The 20,645-nt window shown below is 41.7% G+C and overlaps 1 protein-coding gene across 3 annotated transcripts in view; it reads left to right on the top strand.

Moving 5' to 3' along the window:
• The window catches only part of COL15A1 (collagen type XV alpha 1 chain), a 262,588-nt gene that overhangs the window by 178,660 nt on the left and 63,283 nt on the right, over positions 1–20,645 (top strand). For all 3 annotated transcript variants that reach the window (XM_050938132.1, XM_050938131.1, XM_050938133.1), the window contains exons 18-23: positions 5,210–5,254; positions 8,776–8,820; positions 11,897–11,959; positions 13,803–13,838; positions 13,931–14,014; positions 20,501–20,566. In XM_050938132.1, the coding sequence (XP_050794089.1) occupies positions 5,210–5,254; positions 8,776–8,820; positions 11,897–11,959; positions 13,803–13,838; positions 13,931–14,014; positions 20,501–20,566 (339 nt within the window). The remainder of the gene's footprint in view (positions 1–5,209; positions 5,255–8,775; positions 8,821–11,896; positions 11,960–13,802; positions 13,839–13,930; positions 14,015–20,500; positions 20,567–20,645) is intronic.

The following is a 20,645-nucleotide window of genomic DNA, read 5'->3' on the forward strand; positions in this document are numbered from 1 at the left end:
TATTTCTTGTTCAGCCAATTGCTATGACAAACACATTTGTTTACATTACAGGAGATAATACTGCCTGCTTCTTATTTACGGTGTCACCAGAAAGTGAGAACAGGCATTTGTATGGCACTTTTGTAGCCAGCATTGCAAAGTATTTACGTGGCAGATATGCTAAACATTTGTGTGCCCCTTCATGCTTCGGCAACCATTCCAGAAGACATGCTTCCATGCTGATGAGGCTCATTAAAAAAAAATGTGTTAACTAAATTTGTGACTGAACTCTTGCAGGCGGAGGAGGGGAGAATTGTATGTCTCCTGTTCTTTTTACCCTTATTCTGCCATATATTTCATGTTATAGCAGTCTCAGATGATAACCCAGCACACGTTTTCGTTTCAAGAACACTTTCACTGCAGATATGGCAAAATGCAAAGAAGGTACCAATGTGAGATTTCTAAAGATAGTTACAGCACTTCACCCAAAGTTTAAGAATCTGAAGTGCCTTCCAAAATCTGAGAGGGATGAGGTGTGGAGCATGCTTTCAGAAGTCTTAAAAGAGGAACACTCTGATACAGAAACTACAGAACCCGAACCACCAAAATAAAATAAAATAAAATAAAAATCAACCTTCTGCTGGTGGCATCTGACTCAAATAATGAAAATGAACATGCGTCGGTTCACACTGCTTTGTATTATTATCAAGCAGAACCCGTTAGCAGCATGGATGCATATCTCCTGGAGTGGTGATTGAAGCATGAAGGGGCATATGAATCTTTAGGGCATCTGGCATGTAAATATCTTGCAATGCTGGCTACAACAATGCCATGAGAATACCTAGTCTCACTTTCAGGTGATATTGTAAACAAGAAGTAGGCAGCATTATTTCCTGCAAATGTAAACAAACTTGTTTGACTGAACAAGAAGTAGGACTGAGTAGACTTGCAGGCTCCAAAATTTTACATTGCTTTGTTTCTGAATGCAGGTGTTTTTTTACATAATTCTACATTTGCAAGTTCAACTTTCATGATGAAGAGATTGCACTACAGTACTTGTATTTTTCAATTTACCTAATACTGTTTATTTTGTTTTTTTACAGTGCAAATACTTGTAATCAAAATAATCAAAAATAAATATAAAGTGAGCAGTGTACACTTTGTATTCTGTGTTGTTATTGAAATCAGTATACAGTAACTCCTCATTTAAAGTAGTCCTGGTTAACATTGTTTTGTTGTTGTGTTGCTGATCAATTAGAGAACATGCTTGTTTAAAGTTGTGCAATGCTCCCTTATAACATTATGTGGCAGCCACCTGTTTTGTCCACTGCTTGCAGGAAGAGCAGCCTGTTGGAGCTGGTGGGGGCTTGGAACCAGGCCGGACCGGCAGCCCCCCCATCAGCTCTCCGGTCCCCTAAGTTCCTTGTGTGGCAGCTGCCCAGCAGGCTATCAGCTATCGGCAGTTCAGCTTTCCCTCTTCCCACTGCCATGTGCTGCTCCTGCCCTCTGCCTTGGAGCTGCTCCCTGGAGCCTCCTGCTTGCTGTGCGGGGGGCTAATGTCAGGGTGTCCCTCTCCCCCCTGCTCCTGCCTCCCGCTTACCCCATCTCTATATAGTGGGGGTGGGGGACATGAGAGGGTTCAGGACTGAGGGAGCTTGCTGGTAGGAGCTGCTGTTTCAACTTGCTGATCTTCTTAAAAAGGCAATGTACTTAGAGTGCGCTCAGCGTACTTAGAGTGCGCTCAGCGTACTTAAAGATGTGTACAATACACATCTCTCTCTCATAGGGTGTGCGTCTCTGTCTGCCATGTTGTCTCCCCTCCCTCCATTTGTGCTGCCTTGTAGAGTGTGAGGCTACATTAACAACAATATGTTAACCCTTGAGGGCTCAGCTGTTCTAGTTTATCATTTAGCAGTAAGGCATTCCCTGGAAAATATCCCACCCTCTGACTTCACCACCTCAACCAAGCTTCACAATCATCATTGCTATGTACAGTATTAAATTGTTTGTTTAAAACTTATATATATATAGTCTTTTGTCTGGTGAAAAAAATGTCCTTGGAACCAACCCCCCCCCACCCCATTTACATTAATTTATATGGGGAAATTGGATTCACTTAACACCATTTCTCTTAAAGTCACATTTTTCAGGAACATAACTACAACGTTAAGCGAGGAGTTATTGTATTTGAAAATGTAGAAAACATCCAAAATATTTAAATAAGTGGTGTTTTATTATTGTTTGGGTGATCAATCACAATTAATGTTTTTAATCACTTGACAGCCCTATATTTAATTATTTGTTCAGTGCCTTGTTATCATATTCAGCTTCACTTACATCACTCTGACCCTTTCTCCATTGTATCTGCTCAAATGATCAACAGTGGGACAGTTAGTGTTGACATCCAAGTGTCATAATTGGGCTTTAGAGCTGACACCCTATTGAGATTAAGAGGCAGGTGAGTTCACGCCTCTGAGTCATTGTTTCAGGCTGTCTTTAGACTCAGAAACACAGCACTGCACTGGTTATACCTGCAAGGGCAGCTCTGCTTTCAGAACGTTAACAAAAGCAGCTGTATCTGTAAATGTTAAGTCAGAGAACCCTCTCTCTCCAAACTGTCTCAGGATACTACCCCAAATTCCATGTGACTCTGTGGGACTTCACCTCAAGTACGTTCCACAGCCTTTTATAAGAACATGAGCTTTGATTGTCACTCAGTCACCAGCGTTACTCAAAAACTCCTTGGGTTTGACTCCCTACTATATGTCTGTAAAACATAACCATATTTTAATCTGTTCCGTTCAGAAGGAACTTCTTTTGAGACAGTAGGTGATCCAGTGCTGATGAGGACTGTATTGTAATGCATACGTGCACAGGAACTGAATTAAGTCAGTGCTGGCAACCTTAACCTTGTCATTTCCTGACTTTTGCGTGTCTCACTTTGCAACCTTGAAATTCTTTTGTATTTAATGTTGTGCATTCTTTACAAAGGAAAATGAAGCAACAAAGACTTTGTGCTATGTTTATCTATTTGCCAGACATCAGTGGAGAGCTCTGTAATGCATAATATGTGCAGTTGATGAGACAAGTGCTCCTGCCTTATTTCATGAACTCCTTTCTATGGGCTTATCTACACCTGAAATCCTACAGCTGCACTGCCTATGCGGACGGAAGTGGTTCTTCCCTCATGGCAGGTCTACATTAGAAACTTGCATCATCACTTACACTTGCACTGTAGTGCTTCTGGTGAAGATGCTCTAAGCCAGGGGTCTCAATAACGTGGCTTGCGGGTCGCATGCGGCCCATGGAGTTATTTGCTGCAGCCCACCAAGCACCCTGTACCCCCCCCCATCTGGAGTTATTTTCTGCCTCTCCCAAGCTCCCTTCACCCACTGCCCCCCCCAGCGCACCGCTTCCCTGCTCCTTTGCCTACCTCTAGGCGCTTCCCGCTGCTGGACAGCTGTTTGTCGGCACTTAGCACTTTCCAGGAGGGAGTGGGAAGGAGCGGGGAGCTGTGCGCTAAGGGGAGGAGGTGGAGAAGAGGTGGGACAGGGGTGGGGATTTGGGGAAATAATTGGAATAGGGGCGGGGGGGCAGAGTTGGGGTGGGGACTTTGGAGAAGGGGTTGGAAGAGGCAGAGCACAGGCGGGGCCTCATGGAAGGGGTGGAGTGGGGTGTGGGCAGAGGGGGGGCTTTTGTACTTTATTTGAAAAGGTGTCAGTGATGTGTCCCTCAGGCCAATGTACTAGTCCTCATGTGGCCGTCATGGTGATCTGAGTTTGAGGTCTCCTGTTCTAAGCTAATGGAGGAGAGCTCACCCATCTGTTTAATAACTCTATCTCCATGAGAGGCGGTAGCTATGTCATCAGGAAAGGCTCTCCTGAGCTGTCTACACCCGCACGTAGGTCGGTATAACTATGTCATTCAGGGGTGTGGATTATTCACACTCCTGAGTAATGTAGTTATACTGAAGTAATTCTGTAGTGTAGACCAGGGCTCAGCGTAGCTAATCCAACTCTCCACAAAGTGAAGGTCGATGGAAGAATTCTTCCTTCTACACTGGGAGTTAGGTTGACTTGACTATGCTGCTCTGAGAGTGGATTTTTCACACCTTTTTGGGATATAGTTAAACCAACTTAATTTTCTAGTGTAGCCCAGGCCTCTTTCAAATGGAATAAGGCAGCACTCTTTTGGCACCAATACTTATTGCACTGAAGAAGGCAGTGCAACCTCACTAACTCAAGAGAAAGGAACACAGCCTAGGAACTTTCCTAATCTTAGGCCAGGTCTATACTAGGAAATTAGGTCATATAACTACATTGCTCAGGGGTGTGAAAAATGAACACCCTTGAGCAATACAGTTAAACCAACCTTACCCATGGTGTAGACAGTGCTAGGTCTATGGGAGAATTCTCCTGTCAACCTAGCTACTGCCTCTCAGGGAGGTGGATTACCTACACTGATGGGAGAACCCCTCCCCTTGGCATAGGTAGTGTCTTCACTGAAACACTGTTAGAGTGCAGATGCACTGCTGCTGGGGTATTTTAAGAGCAGACCTGCCCTAAGCATTCAGAGACAGAAAAAACAAACAAACAATGGCAGTTTAAGTGGTTGCATTACAAAAATTCAGTGCATATGCACAAAGTAGGGTTTTTTAAATGTTTATAATGTTGACAAATCACAAGCAGTTTTCACAAGAACACCAAAAGTCACCTCTGCAAGATAGGGAATACTGTCACTTCCTGCCAAATTTTACATTTTACCATCTAACACCAATTCCTGGCTCAGGCTGCTCAAAAGAAAGGTCACAAAGATGTGTTTTATAATGGGGAAAGTCTATATATTTTTATTCTCCTCAATCTTTAAAAATGGCAACATCATTTTGATTTAAACTTTTCCAAAATGTTGCTCCCAGGCTGAGAACTTAACCTTCTGAATTGCAGCCAGTTATGTAAGTGATTGAAAAAAAATTATAAGCAACGCCTTAGAATGGAAACACTTGGGCAACTTAAATATAACTATCACTATGTACTCTGCCTATTACAAGAAAATATTAAGCTGATAGACTTCAAAATATCTAACAATTTTTTTTTTTGCATTTTAATTCTTTCTGTTGATACAGCTACTAAAAGACTTTTCTATGGTTGTGATTGTGAGCTTGTTTGTTACTGAGAAAAAATGAATATGAAATGATATATTGATATATCAGTAAACTCAGAATACTTTGTAGGGTCCTGCTGGGGAGACTGGACAGCGTGGGCCAATGGGACCAAAGGTAACTGATATAACAAACTACATTTGAAAGCCAGCATATTTTTGTATTTTGCATTTTCCACTTTAGTTTGCCATATTTAAAGTAATTCAGGTCACTTTTTCTTTTGTTCTTTTGCACCAAAGCTTTCTCTTTTTAAAAAACAAACAAAAAAAGTGCTTTCTGGACAACATTGGCATGTCCTAAATACCATGGGCCATATTTTTCTTTCAGTAGCAAGGATGTAATTTTGGAGTTTGCTTTAATGGCATTATTCCAAAGTAGTGAGAGCAGTATTTTGCCCTGAGTGTTTAGCTAAACATGTAGTTAAATGCTATATGTAAGGCCTTTCATTCCCAAATGTTATTTATTTATTAATTTTCCAAGAGTATATCAGTTTTTATTTCAAGAATTTAAAAATGGGTGAAAATCAATGCAAAAAACTAACACCATGGTTAGTTTTTAGAAAGCAACTATTAGGCTCCGTCTACACCACCACTTATATTGGCAAAATTTATGTCACTCTGGAGTGTGACTATTCCACTCCCATGAGTGACATAAGTTACACTGATATAAGCACTAGTGTGCACAGAGCTATAGGGACGGGAGAACTGTCTCCTATTGACTTAGAGCGTCTTCACCATGCACGCTGTAGCAGCACAGCTGCGGCGCTGCACACGTAGACGTGCCCTTACAGAAAAGTTTATTGTTTATAAAACCATTATATCCCCATTGCAAAAAAAACTTCTTTTTACAAAACAGTTTACTGTTGACTTGAGCAGTTACACTTGATATAAGGTCTTCAGTCTCAGCACTTCTCAGCTCGCTCCCTGGGCCCATGGGGGGGATTGATGTGATCTGTTCCCAGCCCAGGGAGAGGCGGGGGCTCTGTTAAGCTGGTGAAGTGGACCCAGCTCTGTGCCCTGGGGTTCCTCTCTTAGCCCAGCTATTCACTGGGGCCATCTTGGGGAAGCAGGTGCCTATTGAGGAAGAGGGGTTTCCTGATACACTGGCAGTGGGTGAGAGGGAGGGAATTCCTGGCAGAGGGGAGGGTGATTGGTGGAAAGGGGTGTCCTGCAAGATGGGGGAGGAAGAAAAGGGGTCGAGACTGTATGTCCTGGGGCCGTGCTGAAGAGCTGGGATCAGGAGGGGCCAGTTCTCAGGGTACAGCTTTCCCCTGTCTATCTCACTCCCCCACTGTGCAGCTGAGAGAGCCACCAACTGGCAGTTGTTCTCTGCACAGGCATGCTGAGGAGGCCGGCAGAGAGTCAGTGATGTGGGGAGCTAGGTCTGGGGAGTTTGAGCAGCTGAAAAATCCAAATACTGAATTTTTCAAAACCCAGGAATTTTTTGGAGGTTTTCAGTAAAAGCCAGGGGCCCTAGTTGTATGGTACATATGGTACAGTATCTCAGTAAATAAACACCAAGGCCAGAACATTCTAACTTGAGAGCCTATGGGTAGGCACCTTAGTCTATATTTAGGCACCTGCGTAAGTAGCCTGATTGTAGAGATGCTGCACACATACAATGCCTATGGAAGTCAGAGAAAGCTGCAAGTGCTCACCACCCCAGCAAATTGGAATACTCAGGGCCAGATCATGCTCATACTCTGTAAGGTCAGTCAGAATAGGACTTAGGAAAGAACATGAGGTTCTCCTTGTGGATTTTCCTCTGAACTCTTCAGTCAGAGCATCCAGCCTTGCTTATCCTGACTAGCAATCACCACAAATCCAGTTCAGGACGTCTTAAAGCTACACTTGTTGCATAAGGAAAGAGAGGAATCATAATGCAAACATGCTAGAATAATATCACTAGATGTGCAATAATAGGTGATTTTTGTTGAAAGGACTGGCTATAATATGGCAGGAGAAATCTGTTGTTTTATCCCATTGTGTTTTGGCTCAATGCAATCCCTCTTTGTTCTTTGTTAGCTCAAGGTTACATGTTACAGCTCCAAAAATGTGTGGGTATCTGAGTGCCAGGAAGTGACTCGGTTCTTTCTAGAAAAATCTGCCTTTCTTGTCTTCCAGAAGACTCACTGCTTATAACCACAGTGACAGAAGAAAGATAGGATTGTCTGTGTTGAAAGAACTGGAATGGGATTTACAAGATATTTCCAGCTCTTCCACAGATTTCCTATGTGACCCTTGGGCACATTACTTAATCTCTCTATGCCTCACCTCCTCATCTATTAAAATGGGGATAATAGTTGGTTGCCTCACAAGGATGTTGTTAGGATATATTCATTTATATGTGAAAAGAACAGGAGTACTGTGGCACTTTAGAGACTAACAAATTTATTTCAGCATAAGCTTCCGTGGGCTACAGCTCACTTCTTTGGATGCATAGAATTAAACACACAGACAAGAGATATTTATACATACAGAGAACATGAAAAGGTGGAAGTATGCATACCAACTGTAAGAGTCCAATCAATTGAGATGGGCTATCATCAGCCGGAGAAAAAAAACTCAGGCCCAGATCCCCAAAGGTATTTAGGTGCCTAATTCCCATGGAGTTAGGCACCTAAATATCTTTGAGGATCTGGGCCTCAGATACTAATGGGATGTGCCTAGATAAATAAGTGGTCACATGTCTATTATATTTGTCTCCCAAACCAGTTTTGCATGACATACCTTCCCCTCAGTAGCCAGCAGAAATGGACAATAAGCCATTTTCTCTTGGATTGCAGTTTTTCAGTCTGGCATAATCCTGTGAATCACTTTGTGGATTTTAACACATCGACTATTTCCCCCCTATTTAAAACAAGCCTTTTGTTGACAGCTCTTGAGTGATTCCTATCCAGACAATGAAAGTAATTTACTCCAGTGCAAACTGGGTATAAAGTGGGTGAACAGTGTCACCATTCTGAGCCAGTTGTAGGGTTTTGCACCTAATTTTCACGGATGAAACTGATTTTCATTACCATGTGAAATCAGATGCAAAATGCAGTTTTCCCATACTCTGAGTGACAAAAGGCTCTAGAAATCCAGCTAGAAATCACATGGAGTTTAATGTCCAACTAAGTGATAAGTTTTAATACAACATAACTCATCATATTTTTAGATAGAGCTATCCAGATCAATGATGTGATTTTAATTCATAGCACAGGTGCGGTCATCTACCACAGTGACCCCAGTGTTCTGTTTCCAGCTGATAAGTACGTATCCAAAATCTGTTTTTATGGATAATGAGATCATTGATTATTATGAAAAACTTTTTTTTCCACCAGAAGCCAGGGAAGTCTAATTATCATGAGTAAAAGCTTTCCTAAAAGAATATTTTTAGAAGATTTTTCAGCAAAATCATTATGTCTTGGGCCTGATTCATCAATGCAATATTTCTATTTTAAGCTGGCGTAACTTTGTTGAAATCAACATATTTCCTTCTTTCTCTGTAAGGAAAGTGGAGTTACACCACCATAAAGTTGTAGTAATGCAGAGCTGAAGAGAGCACTTTATTTAATTCTAAAGCAAGAGTTTTTTTAATCACTGTAGTTGTATTGCATTTTGATATTTAACATGACCTATGTATCTGCATTTCAGGGAGAAAAGGGGGATACTGGTCCACCAGGTATAGCAGGTTTAAAGGTGGGAAACTCATTTAACTTGATTTACAAATGCGTTGTTTTTTTCTGCTTAGTTATTTTCTTTATGCACTAAAATGATAGTAAATGTTGATTACATTGACAGAATTTTAATTATACGCATACACACAATTCCCAGGGATGCTTTGAAGTACCTGAGTTAAATTATCGTTGTCTGTAAACTGCGTGATCTATTGACTGATGCTAAGATGTTTAAAATATTCTGGGTCTAATTCACTATTGAGTTACTTCAGTTGTACACCAGTATGTCTCCAGTGTAATCAACAGATTTACAGTGGTGTAAAACTGGATTAAAGCAATGACTAATCTGACTCTCTGTTTGCTGAACTTTTATCACAGTTTTATCATAACACACCTGCTTGTTTTAATAAAACAACATAATGTATTGGCTGCTGCTTGTTATAAATTCCATCTGCTGTACATATTTTGAATGTGCAGCAATCTGTATAGAGATGCCATTTCTGTACAATCAACGAATACATTTCTTAAAAACACATTTCATTAAGACATTTGCCAGCATGCTAATTAAAGACAATGTACGGATGTGCAGGAGAGTTGTCTTGAGCTCTTTTGATTTCTGCAAGGATCTAACTAATTTTCTTGTGTGAACTGTAATTGAAGAAAGTGTTCTGCTTTATGGCCCTTCCTCCAATAATTATTACTGAATGATGTATGCAGTTGTGATAAATAGTATTTTAAAGCATATTTCCAAAGGGCATAACTGTTGTGAATGAGGTGACTACAAAGCTATGTACAAAATAAGCTATCGGAATCAATCTGTTCAGTCTGTAAATAATAAAACTATCTTGGCAGATAACTCGTCCTCTTAGAGCTGAATAACGTGCAGTTCTGGAACCTTAAAATTTTGCCTATTAGGAATGAAAGAAGTGGGGTGGGGTGTTTATTTTATTTTATTATCATTTGTTTACAGGAACTCAGTGTTCAAGTAAGACAAGCAGAAATAAAAATCTATAGGACAATTACTGAACAAGTGCCAGTTTCAGGAGTGATATAATGTTTGGCTTTGTCTACACTAACACTTTTGTTGGCAAAACTTTTGTCAGTCAGGGACGGGAAAAAACACACCCCGACCAACATAAGTTTCACCGACAAAAATGCTGGTGTGGAGAGCACTATGTTGGCAGGAGAGCTCTCTCCCACCGGCATAGAGCGGCTACACGGGAGACCTTACAGCAGCACAGCTGTACTGCTCTAAGGTTCGTAGTGTAAACATAGCTTAAAAGATGTTAAGATCTGAATAATATTAAAAATGTGACATTGCCATACTGTACTATTTATAGTGTGAATTATGTTAACTAAAATCGTGTCTTTCTTTCCCAGTTAAACCTGAGTAAGAAAAAAAGTTGGTGAAATTATTGAACATTTGTTCCAACAAGAAGTGAATTAGCAGCTCTTAGTCCTAACCCATTTCATCTGCACATGGGTGAAACTCACCCGGTTGAGGAAGTCCCCCAAGACCCTCTGTGCTGACTCAACCTTAGGGTTGATGAGTCACTGATAAAACACCACCACCCAGCTACAGCACCCAGCATGTATACTGGGTAACAGCCGACAGACATCCTGCAAACTGTGGGGGAAATCCTGTTCACCCCATACAGGCTGGTGCAGAAGGTGGAGATGGGAATTAACCTGGGGAGATTTCCTGAGATCTGTGATTACAGAAATGCAGTTACACACAAAGGATAGGGAAGGACTTCTGCAGGTTTGTTGGCCCACTCTGCCCCGCAGTGTTTCACACACTTTGCTCATACAAAACCTGTTTGGGCTTTCCAGAGATGAAGTGAATTTCACTAACAAATAGGAAATGGGCTACATACCCTTTTCTCACTTGTAGAATTGCTAGAATGCTGTTGAACCAGTGTGTACAGGTTTAAAGACGTTTACTTCATGTGGCTACTTAAGAGAAAATGGGTAACATTTTCAGATGCACCTAAGGGTACAGCTGCACTGCAAACAAACAAACAAAACCCAAACCCCGTGGCAGCAAGTCTCAGAGTCCAGGTCAACTGACTAGGCTCTCCTTACAGGGCTAAAAATAGCAGTGTAGGCGCTCATGTTCAAGCTGGAGTAGAGCTCTGAGACCTAGTGAGTGGTGGGAGGGGCTCAGAGCTCAAGCTCCAGCCCCAGGGAGAAAGTCTACACTGCTATTTTTAGCTCCGTAGCTCAAGCCTCTTGATCCAGGCTCTGAAACTTGCTGCTGTGGGGCAGGTGGGTGCATTGGTTGGTTGCAGTGTTGGCATACCCCAAATCCCATTTAAAAAAGTGAGTTTGGCATTTAGGCGCCTACGCCCCATTGACCTTCAATGAGATTTAGCTTCCCAAGAAACATTTTGAAAATGGAACCTAGGCTCCTAAGTCACTTGGGTTCTTTTGAAAATTTTACCCACTGTTAATGAAGTGCCCATTTGTTCTTCAGTAACATTCTCTGCTGGTAGCACAGGAAAGGTGAGGTGATAAAAGGGTAGAAAATGTTTTAATGAAGCAGAAACATCAGTACTGTTAAGCTGGTTGGTGCTGTACCAAGGAAAAGGAAAAATTTTATAGACTATCATCTTCTAAGTCCTTCTGTAGTGTAGAGAATCCAGGATGGCAGCCACAACCAGGGTCATCTGGCAGATTTAGAATCTTTACAGCTTTGTTTTTCTTGTAAGAAGTTTTGTTGAGCATTGTACTGTAAATGCGTAAAAATGCCTTCAAAAAACAAAACTGTGTTTTAAAACTACAGTGCTACCTGAATTCATCTCTTTCACTGAGGGAATCTCTCACCTTGGCTGCTATGTGTGGTGATTCTTGTCTCCCTGAAATGATGTGGCCAAACATAAAGAAACAAATACATGAAAGTACAGCTCTGTATATGTCTGCTGCTTTCTTAATTGCTTTATTAGCTGATTGATTTTTTTTAAGTGACTGGTTACTGTGTGATGTTTAAAACTTTTCCAATGGAATAACTGAGCAGCTTTCTACAAATCTGATAGAATACCATGGATGCTGCATTGAATTTACAATTAATAATAGAATATGTATTTCTGTTTTGATAGGGTGAGCAAGGTGCAGATGGAAAGCCTGGATTTCCTGGTGTTGCTGGACGTCCTGGAGATGCAGTGAGTTGTACCACCATACTCTTTCTTTGTGTGATCACGTAGCACAGTTGTTCCCAAACTGTAGTCCCAGGACTACCAGTAACCCTGAGAGCACATGCTGGTTGTCCATGGAGGAATGGCTGGTTACATTGTGCTGGCTCTCATCCATGTATCCAGCGACACCAGAAGCTTGAAAATACACATGATGTTTTCCTGATGTTTTGTTACCATGTAAACAATTAACTGTAATTGCAACAGATATGTCATTCTGTCACCAATGGGAAGGGTGGTGTGCACAAAGGAATCTGTATAGTAGGACATGGTCCACACTGTGAAAAAAAATTGGAGACTCTTTGGTATAACACATTTTTAAATGTATTGGTAAGTTCCTGCTTCTAGAGAAATCTGCAAGCACTAATATTGTTAAGCATTTCTATTGTAAACTGGCAATTAATTCACTCTGTATTGAAACTTGGCAGAAAAGATATCGGCCTGTGAATGCTTTTTTGGTTTGCATATGTTCTAGAATAAAGAGTAATTTTTTAAATTAGAAGAGGAGAAAAGTAGAAGCTCACACGTTTTAAATGCTCTTGTGAAAGTGAAATGTTAGAGAACATTTGCCCATAGTTGTTGAAAAATGTGGTTTGATTGCTTTGTGTTTTTAAGAAAAATTAAAACCCACCAAATTATAAATCAATCAGCCAGCTCAAGCCTAGCAGCGAGAGAGGATTTATGGATCCTTGGGAAGCTTTCCAGCACAAGAGAGTTACAGAGAGGCAGAAAGTGCCAGATGGCTAGTTGGCCATTGGAAGGGAAGTTGCAGAGTTTGAAGGAGGAGCTGGCCTCCCCCAAACCCTGCACCTCATGCACATCCCTACTCCGTATTACTTTAAGCCATTACAACAGTTCCTGTTTCCTACATGGTCATGAGTGATACTTTCTGTTCAGTGTTGACTGTTGCAGCGCTCATGGTACAAAGTGTAATGAACTGACGCCATTCTGTGTTAGATGTAGGAACAACTGAGTAAATTAACTCTAAATTTCCTGGCTTACATTAGTTTGTTAGCAATGTCTCCCCAGCTCAATAGAATTTATTATTCAGTGAAATATTTGCATATTTGTGTGAGGGGCATACATAATCTTGCTGATTGAAGATGGGGCTTGGAAACAGGAAATCTGGGTTGTAAACCTGATTCTGACACTAGTTCGCTCTTTAACCTGGGGCACATCACTTAAACCTCTTTGTCTCTCACATTATCTGGGCTGGAACTCCGGCTGGTGTAAATCCATGCTGATTTTCACCAACTGTAGGTTTGGCTCCCTTGTCTGTAAAATGCTATCCAACTTTGTAAATAACTCTGAGATATAGAAATCAAGCACCATATAACCGTAAAGTATAAACTTGTATTTATAGAAAAAGCAGTATAAATGCTAACAAAAAGTAAGGTTTTGGTTGACTCTTTTAAATACATCAGCTTTCTGACAAAATACAATTTTTTGTGTTCATAAAAATGCGTAATAGATCAGCATGAGACGCACCTGTGAACCCTTCAATAAATCTCATGCTTGGATTCCCTTAGGAAAAAAATGTGAAAAATACTCTCTGTTTCCTTCTTCTCTGTTCTTCCAGCCCTCTGTCATACTTGTACACTGTCAAAGGCAGTAGAAATGACTCAAAACATTCAAAACCAATATACACTTAGGGCCTGATCCAAACCCATTGCAATCCAGAGTCCTTCTGTCAACTTCATTGGGCTTTGGATCAAGCCCTTCATGAATCATTATTCTCTGATGGTGGGAGGGAAAGTATTGTCACAACTTTCCCTTGTAAATTGTTAACACTCCTTTATTAAATTGCATGCAGGGTCCAAAAGGGGACAAGGGTGACACAGGATCCAAGGTAAGATGGGATCAATTTCTTTCTAATTGAATTTCCACTGGGAATTTGATGTTTAATAAACAGCCTTTCCATCTATACTACTATTGAAATAGGGTGAACCAGGACAGGATGGTGCCAGTATTGTTGGACCACCAGGGCCACCAGGACCACCTGGGCCAATCATAGCAGTACCACAGGTAAGTGTCTTTGTAAAGTGTTAAGAACTTTACTGTCATTAAAATGTATCCGGAGTTACATGGCAGTGAAGAACAACTGGTGCTGGTGTTGATGTTCGGTTCATAGATACAGTCCTGAAAGGGAAAAATCTGCAATAAATATCTACACCTAATCCCCCTCCACATACACACATTTGTCCAATCATAATTTTGGTCATGACCCATGTGTCTCAAATCCAACCTGTAGGATTATGGGAATAGCCACACTCCAGCCCTCCACCTCGCAGCCTGCTGACAATGGATTACCTGGGACCCAGGAAGCCCAGCTCCACTGTTAGCTCTGCCCCAATGTCTGATTGGCAGAGTGCCAGAGCAGCTGACTGGCCCACTGGCCCTACTTAAGCCAGCAGCTGGAACAGGAAGCCATCTGAATAACTGGATTTCACCCTGCTTTGGACTGTATACCTCCTGCGGCTTGCCTCCTGGCATCTTACTTGTGGCTCCTGACCTCCAGTTTGGCTCCTGCCTCTGAACCTCTGGTATTCTGACCTAGCCTGACTCTGGTTCCCAACTCATGGTTCTGATCTCTAGTTTGTCTCCTTCTTTTGACTTTCCACTATCCTGACCCAGCTGACACCACTTCTGTCTTGACTGTCTATTCTGGCTCCCACTGCTACGTCTGGCCACCCATGACCCTGCCATGACAAAAAGATGAAAGAGGGCAGTAAAATGAGTGAATGTTTGCTTCTCTTAGCATGTCCAGGTGACTCTGCAGAATCCATGAAAAATGAAAAAAGATTAACTAGGGAATACAGAACAGAGGAACTGTAAAGTCATGGGGCCTCTGTAGGTATATCTACACTGTATTTAGACACCGATGGCTGGCCCATGCCAGCTGATTTGGGCTCGTGGAGATCAGGCAAAGGGTTTGTTTAATTTTGATATTGCTGTTAGGGCTTAAGCTGCAGCCCGAGCTCTGGGACCCTCACAGCTCACAGGGTCCTGATGCCTGGGCTCCCGCCAGAGCCTTAGTGTCTATACCACATGAACAGACCCTTAGCCTAAGCCCCACAAGCCAGAATCAGCTGGCAGCCGTGGGTGTCTTAACTGCAATGTAGGCATACCCTGTGACTCCAGCAGTGCCTGGAATCAAACTGCAGTAGTGCCTAGACTCCACCATGCTTTCTATCAGTGTACCATACAAACCAAAGAAATAGCCCTTTTGCAGAAGTAGTATCAGCAAGTGTCAAAGAGCATGCTGGTGAAAGGTGGTACAGAGAGCCACACATCCTTTCACAACACACACATTTTCAGAAAACCTCTATAGAGCAAAGTTAATACATCTTGTATAAATACACCTGCTATTGCTTAGTGTATTTCAGGCTTTTAGGTTATAGATAATACTAGTAGGGAAAAAAAAGACCCTAGAAGTTTGCATGAACCAAACTGCAAACTGACTACAAAAGTCTGTGGAGGCAATTTGGTATGACATTGGGAATTGGAGAAGCTGTGAATGGCTACAGGAAACTTGTTCACTCAGTAGAGCCATGTAATCTTACCCTCTGAAGGATTCTGTTTGTTTGAGAGAAGGCAGGTGGTTAGCTGCAGTCTGCCAAGGCTTGTAATCAGAGGTGAGGAATCTGCATGATAGGAGCTAGGCAATAACAAAGTCAGAAATCTAACTCAGACTTTACATTTTATATTGACTAAAGCAATGAGGTTTCTGACAGCGATAACAACTGTGGCGGAAAGTGGGTCCCTAATGATGGTGAACACAGCCCCAAAAGAGTTTAGGTGGCTTCTTTGCAGGATGAGAATGAACATGTTATCTTGAAAGTGGCTCAAAAACCCTGGGTGAATGAAGGAATTAATACTTTGTGTTTCATCCAGTTTCTGCTTTAATTTTTGGCAGCTTTTTTAATAGCCTTCGGGTGAAAGGATGATCTGATGGTATAGGCCCTGGACTGAGACTCAGGAGATCTATGGTCTCTTCCTAGCTCTGCCACAGTGCTTCTGGGTGACCTTCTTAGGCAAGACGTTTAACATCTCTTGCCTTCGTTTGATAGCCATGCCCACTTGAGATGGCTGTGTTGAGGCTCAGTTTGTTAATGTTTGTAAAGGATTATGAGCTTGTTGGGTGGAAGGCACTTATGTGAGTGACGTGCCGAGCATCCCTGAAGCTGACACAGATGACGACGACGTTAGCATGCTGGAGGCCAAGCAGCTTCTCCACACACTTCACAGTTACCACACTACACATTATTACGGTGGTTAACTACTGCCGAGGAAATGTATTGTGTGTCCTCTCTATTGTCCAGGACTCCTGTATCAAATATCTTCACTATACATTACTGTAGTGTCCAGGGACCCCACTGTCAACTGGGGCTACATTATGCTAAGTACTGTTCATATACATATATACAAAAACCTAGCTTCTGCCCCAAAGACTTTGTAGTCTAGGAAGACAAATGACATATGAGGTGAGGGAGCGGGTTACAAATAAATGTATTCAACTGTATATGCATTTGCAAGAAACTAGTATTATAAATAGACAAAGTAAATGCTGAGTATCCCCATTTAGCTCTTAACCTAGCCACTATTAGTTGGCTAGTTTTTTTTTGTGGCATTGAAGGCACAGTGAGTTTGGAAAAAGTGGATTCTATAAGTTGATGTAGGCAAGAGACCAGGTGGGACTTGATCTGAGAATAGCAGGTGTATTTATACAAGATGTATTAACTTTGCTCTATAGAGGTTTTCTTAGCTAGAGAGTTCTAGCGTCCCTGTACATTTTGCTATTCCAGCTTCACAGGAAAGCATCCTGAAACATCAGTAGCACTGGACACACAGCAGACCTAATGCAAGCAGACATGCCAGCACCATGCCACTTTCTGTCAGTCAGTTTGGCAATTTAAACCATGGTGCTAGAGCAACATCATGATCGTATTCTTTTTCTATATTTAAAACTTTATTACTTGTGTAGTAGATATATATTACTAGGTAGACAATAGCTGAAGGAAATTGGGCTCTGGTCTTGAAATTAATAATACACGTTCAGTCACTGCAGTCTATCAGTTGCAGCATTGGGGCCTTAGGTTGTAATCAATTCAGAAAAGGACCTGTGCGTGTTTGTGTAGTGCCAAGCACAATGGGGCCTCAAATTGTTGTGATTGGAGCCCAGGTGAGCTACTGCAACAGAAATTAATAATCATCTCCCAAAGAGAGTCTCAGTTGTTCAGACATTCCTTTCTTCTGAATTCCTCCTGACATTCACACATTATTAATCCAAAGCCCAATACAAATGATTTTTTTTTCTCCCAGTTTGTTGTAATGTGCTGATATGAAATGCTAAAATGTGGTAAGTAAATCATTTAGGCAATTCTGCTCTGTGAATTTTTATATTTTGGCCATTTTGGAGGGTCAGTAAGTCACACTTGTCCTTTGGTAAAACATTTACACCATTTGTCTTTTCAGTGTAAAACTGTAACTGATGCTTTACTGAAATCCCACCCCCACACCTCATAAAGTTCAGTAGAAACCATTGTAGGGGGGAAGTGAGCAGCAAACTTTCTTTTTCTGTTATTGATCCATCATATTTAATGTCCAAAAAACTAATGAGGAAGGAATGGAGAGAGTCTGATCCAGGAATATAAAGTAAATGTAAATGATTTTTGCATTATGTTCTTTTAGCAATTCTGCCTCTAGCATTTTAATGTCCCATGGGATGAGCAGCTGAAAGCTCCACACATAATGTACTTAAAATCCAAGAATCCATTAACCAGTAAAGCTAACGAATATTGTTGTTTCTTCAACATATTAGTAAAAAAACAAAGTCCCATGTTTTAGGCAGCACTCAGGATATGGTCTCACAAGGCTGACATGAAATGGCAAGTGGTGTCATTGCTGCATTATCACTGTGAAAGTTGCTTGCAAAACAAACAAACAAACAAACAAACCAAGAAAACAGGGCAAATGACTACACTTGGTGTGGAATGGAGAGACCAGGAGCCTGCTATATGATAGGCATCTCTGTACTCTGTATTTTCATATAGCTACTGTATGCTCAAAATGTGTGTGTTTTCCTGGCACACATATAGTGTCTAACTGAGGCTACAGATCGTTTACACTATACACAAATTGTGTGGTCCAAAGCAGATTGAAATCAATGGGAGTTTTTCCATTGACTTCAATAATCTCTAGATCAGACCCAAAGTGAATGGTTAAATACTGAGTAATTCAAAAGGATTGTGTAACCTCAGGCTCCTGGAATTCTGCCACCAACTGAAGTTATGGCAGAACAAGTGCAAAAGCAGATTGCTTTTATTACTGTAATTGAAGTAATTAGCACACATCTTCTCCCGTCTGGGAGGACACAGAGCCTGGAATACAGTGGAACCAATGTGATTCTGTTACACTGGGAGCCAGGCTACAGCAAGCTGCACAGGGGTCTGATGCTGCTCTCCTCAGGGGCAGAGTGCTGGCACATGGACCTCAAATAGGTTTCCAGGTGCATAAATGCACATTTCAGCTCCTAATTATTGGCATCCATCTTTGCACATATTGTGGTGTATGAATTAAAAGGAGGCAGGTAGCAGCATCCATAAAAGAACAACATCCTTTAGGAGGTTGTATCGCACCTGGAGGGCAGTGAATCTGGAGTGTGCCCAATTCATTGTATGTATTAGTGCTCAGTGGCTATAAACGTTCCCTGATGTGATGGTCGAAGGAGATTTTTTTCCTGCTATTCCTTTTCTGACATGCCCTCTTGCAAACAGCAATTTTCAAAAAGCAACAAAGAATCCTATGGCACGTTATAGACTAACAGACGTATTGGAGCATGAGCTTTCGTGGGTGAATATCCACTTGGTCGAGTATTTTTCAAAACACCGTATCTGTAGCTGGTATAGCAAAGGATGGTGATTTGGAGTTCAAGTGCTGGTATTACACAGGATGTATTTTACAACATATGCAGTCTGAATCTGGAGTGGATAGCATTGCTTGCTTAGATGAAAGAATGATATACAAATCAGAAGACAAATTGGAAAAGTTAAAGTCTGTGTGAAGACATCTGAGATTAAAGAAAGTAGGACTATCAGGAAGAAAGTGAAAGAATTGAATAAGGATGAGTACTAGGGTTTCTTCTATGTAAAAGGCATATATGGATAGTTTGCAAAACCAAGCTGTCACCATCATGCTGTACTGTAACATATGACTGCATTATACAATATGGGGAAAATAATTTCAATCTGTCCAAAACCAAAATGAAATAGGAACAAAATGTCATTAGAGCCTGAATCCTGCAATGAGTTGTGCACAGTCAGGGCTTGGCTACACTTTCAAGTTAGAGTGCATTAAATCAGTCCCGGATGCTGTAACTCCTCAGGTGTCCAGACTGGCAAGGCACTTGGACTTCACGGCTGGAGCACCCCTGGTAATCCACCTCTATAAGAAGCATGGAGTTCTGCTGTGTTCTGGCTGAAGCACTGGGGTATCAGTGTACAGGACGTGTTGCATTACTGCGCTGTGATTGGCCTTCAGAAACGTCCCATAATCCCTTGAAGTCAAGTGGCCACCCTGGTCATTGTTTTGAACTCGGAGGCAGGCATGTGAATATCCCCTTTCAAAGCTCCGTTTCTGACAGCCAGCATGCTTGTCTGCTCCGGGACACAAAGCAAACAATTACTGTGGAATGCTGCTGCTGCAGAGGCAGGCATTTGTGCATGTGTGTGAGAGACAGAGGCGAGGGGGTGGGGGTTGATGTCAGGGGTTTGCCCCTTCCCCCTGTCTGAACTTACAAGACAGCATGCTGACACACTCTCTGCCCCCCGAAACGCACTGTCTTTCCCCTCACATACACACAATACACTCCCTGTCACACTCCACACCCCCATTTGAAAAGCACGCTGCAGCCACTTGCACACTGGAACAGCTACCACAATGTACTGCTCTCTGTGGCATTGCAAGAACTGCTAATGTGGCCACCCCACTGTGCTTGCAGCTGACAATGTAAACAAGTGGCAGCGCTTTCCCTGCTGCTGTCTCCAAGGGCTGGTTTAACTCCCAGCACGTTACATCTGCAAGTGTAGCTGTAGCCTCAGACTCCAACACCCACTCAGCACTGAAGCATGGGGTCTAAAGCACTAATTTTAATCTTCATCCTATAGAGAAAAGATGATCTCAAGTCACAACCCTTCTGTGTCTGTTTCCTCATCCGTAACATGAGGGATTCCTACCTCACAGGGGCATAATGATACTCAGTTCTTAAATGTTTGTAAAGCACTCTGAGATCGTTACATACAAGGTGTAATAGAAATGCAAAGTAGTGGTATTCCAAATGCACGACACAAAAGGAAAAAGCAAAGAATGTTCCCGATAGCTTGGTCTACGTTCTCTATCTCCACTGTTATAATAGGATGTTGTAAGCTGTCTGTGCCGTCTCTAGAAATGTGTCTACCCCAGAGAACCAATTTAATATTTGAGCTACTCTGTTCTTTGTCCTTTATTTTTTAGCTGCTACTCAATGATACAGATGGAATTTCTAATTTTACGGGAGTTAAAGGACTGCTTGGGTCTCCAGTGAGTATATTCTGCTTCATTAAATGCAAGGATTTGTTTCATACTTCATTGCCTCTCTTTAAATACTATGCAAAGCCCA

Source organism: Gopherus flavomarginatus, chromosome 2 (assembly GCF_025201925.1).
Source record: "Gopherus flavomarginatus isolate rGopFla2 chromosome 2, rGopFla2.mat.asm, whole genome shotgun sequence".
Lineage (NCBI taxonomy): Eukaryota > Metazoa > Chordata > Testudines > Testudinidae > Gopherus > Gopherus flavomarginatus.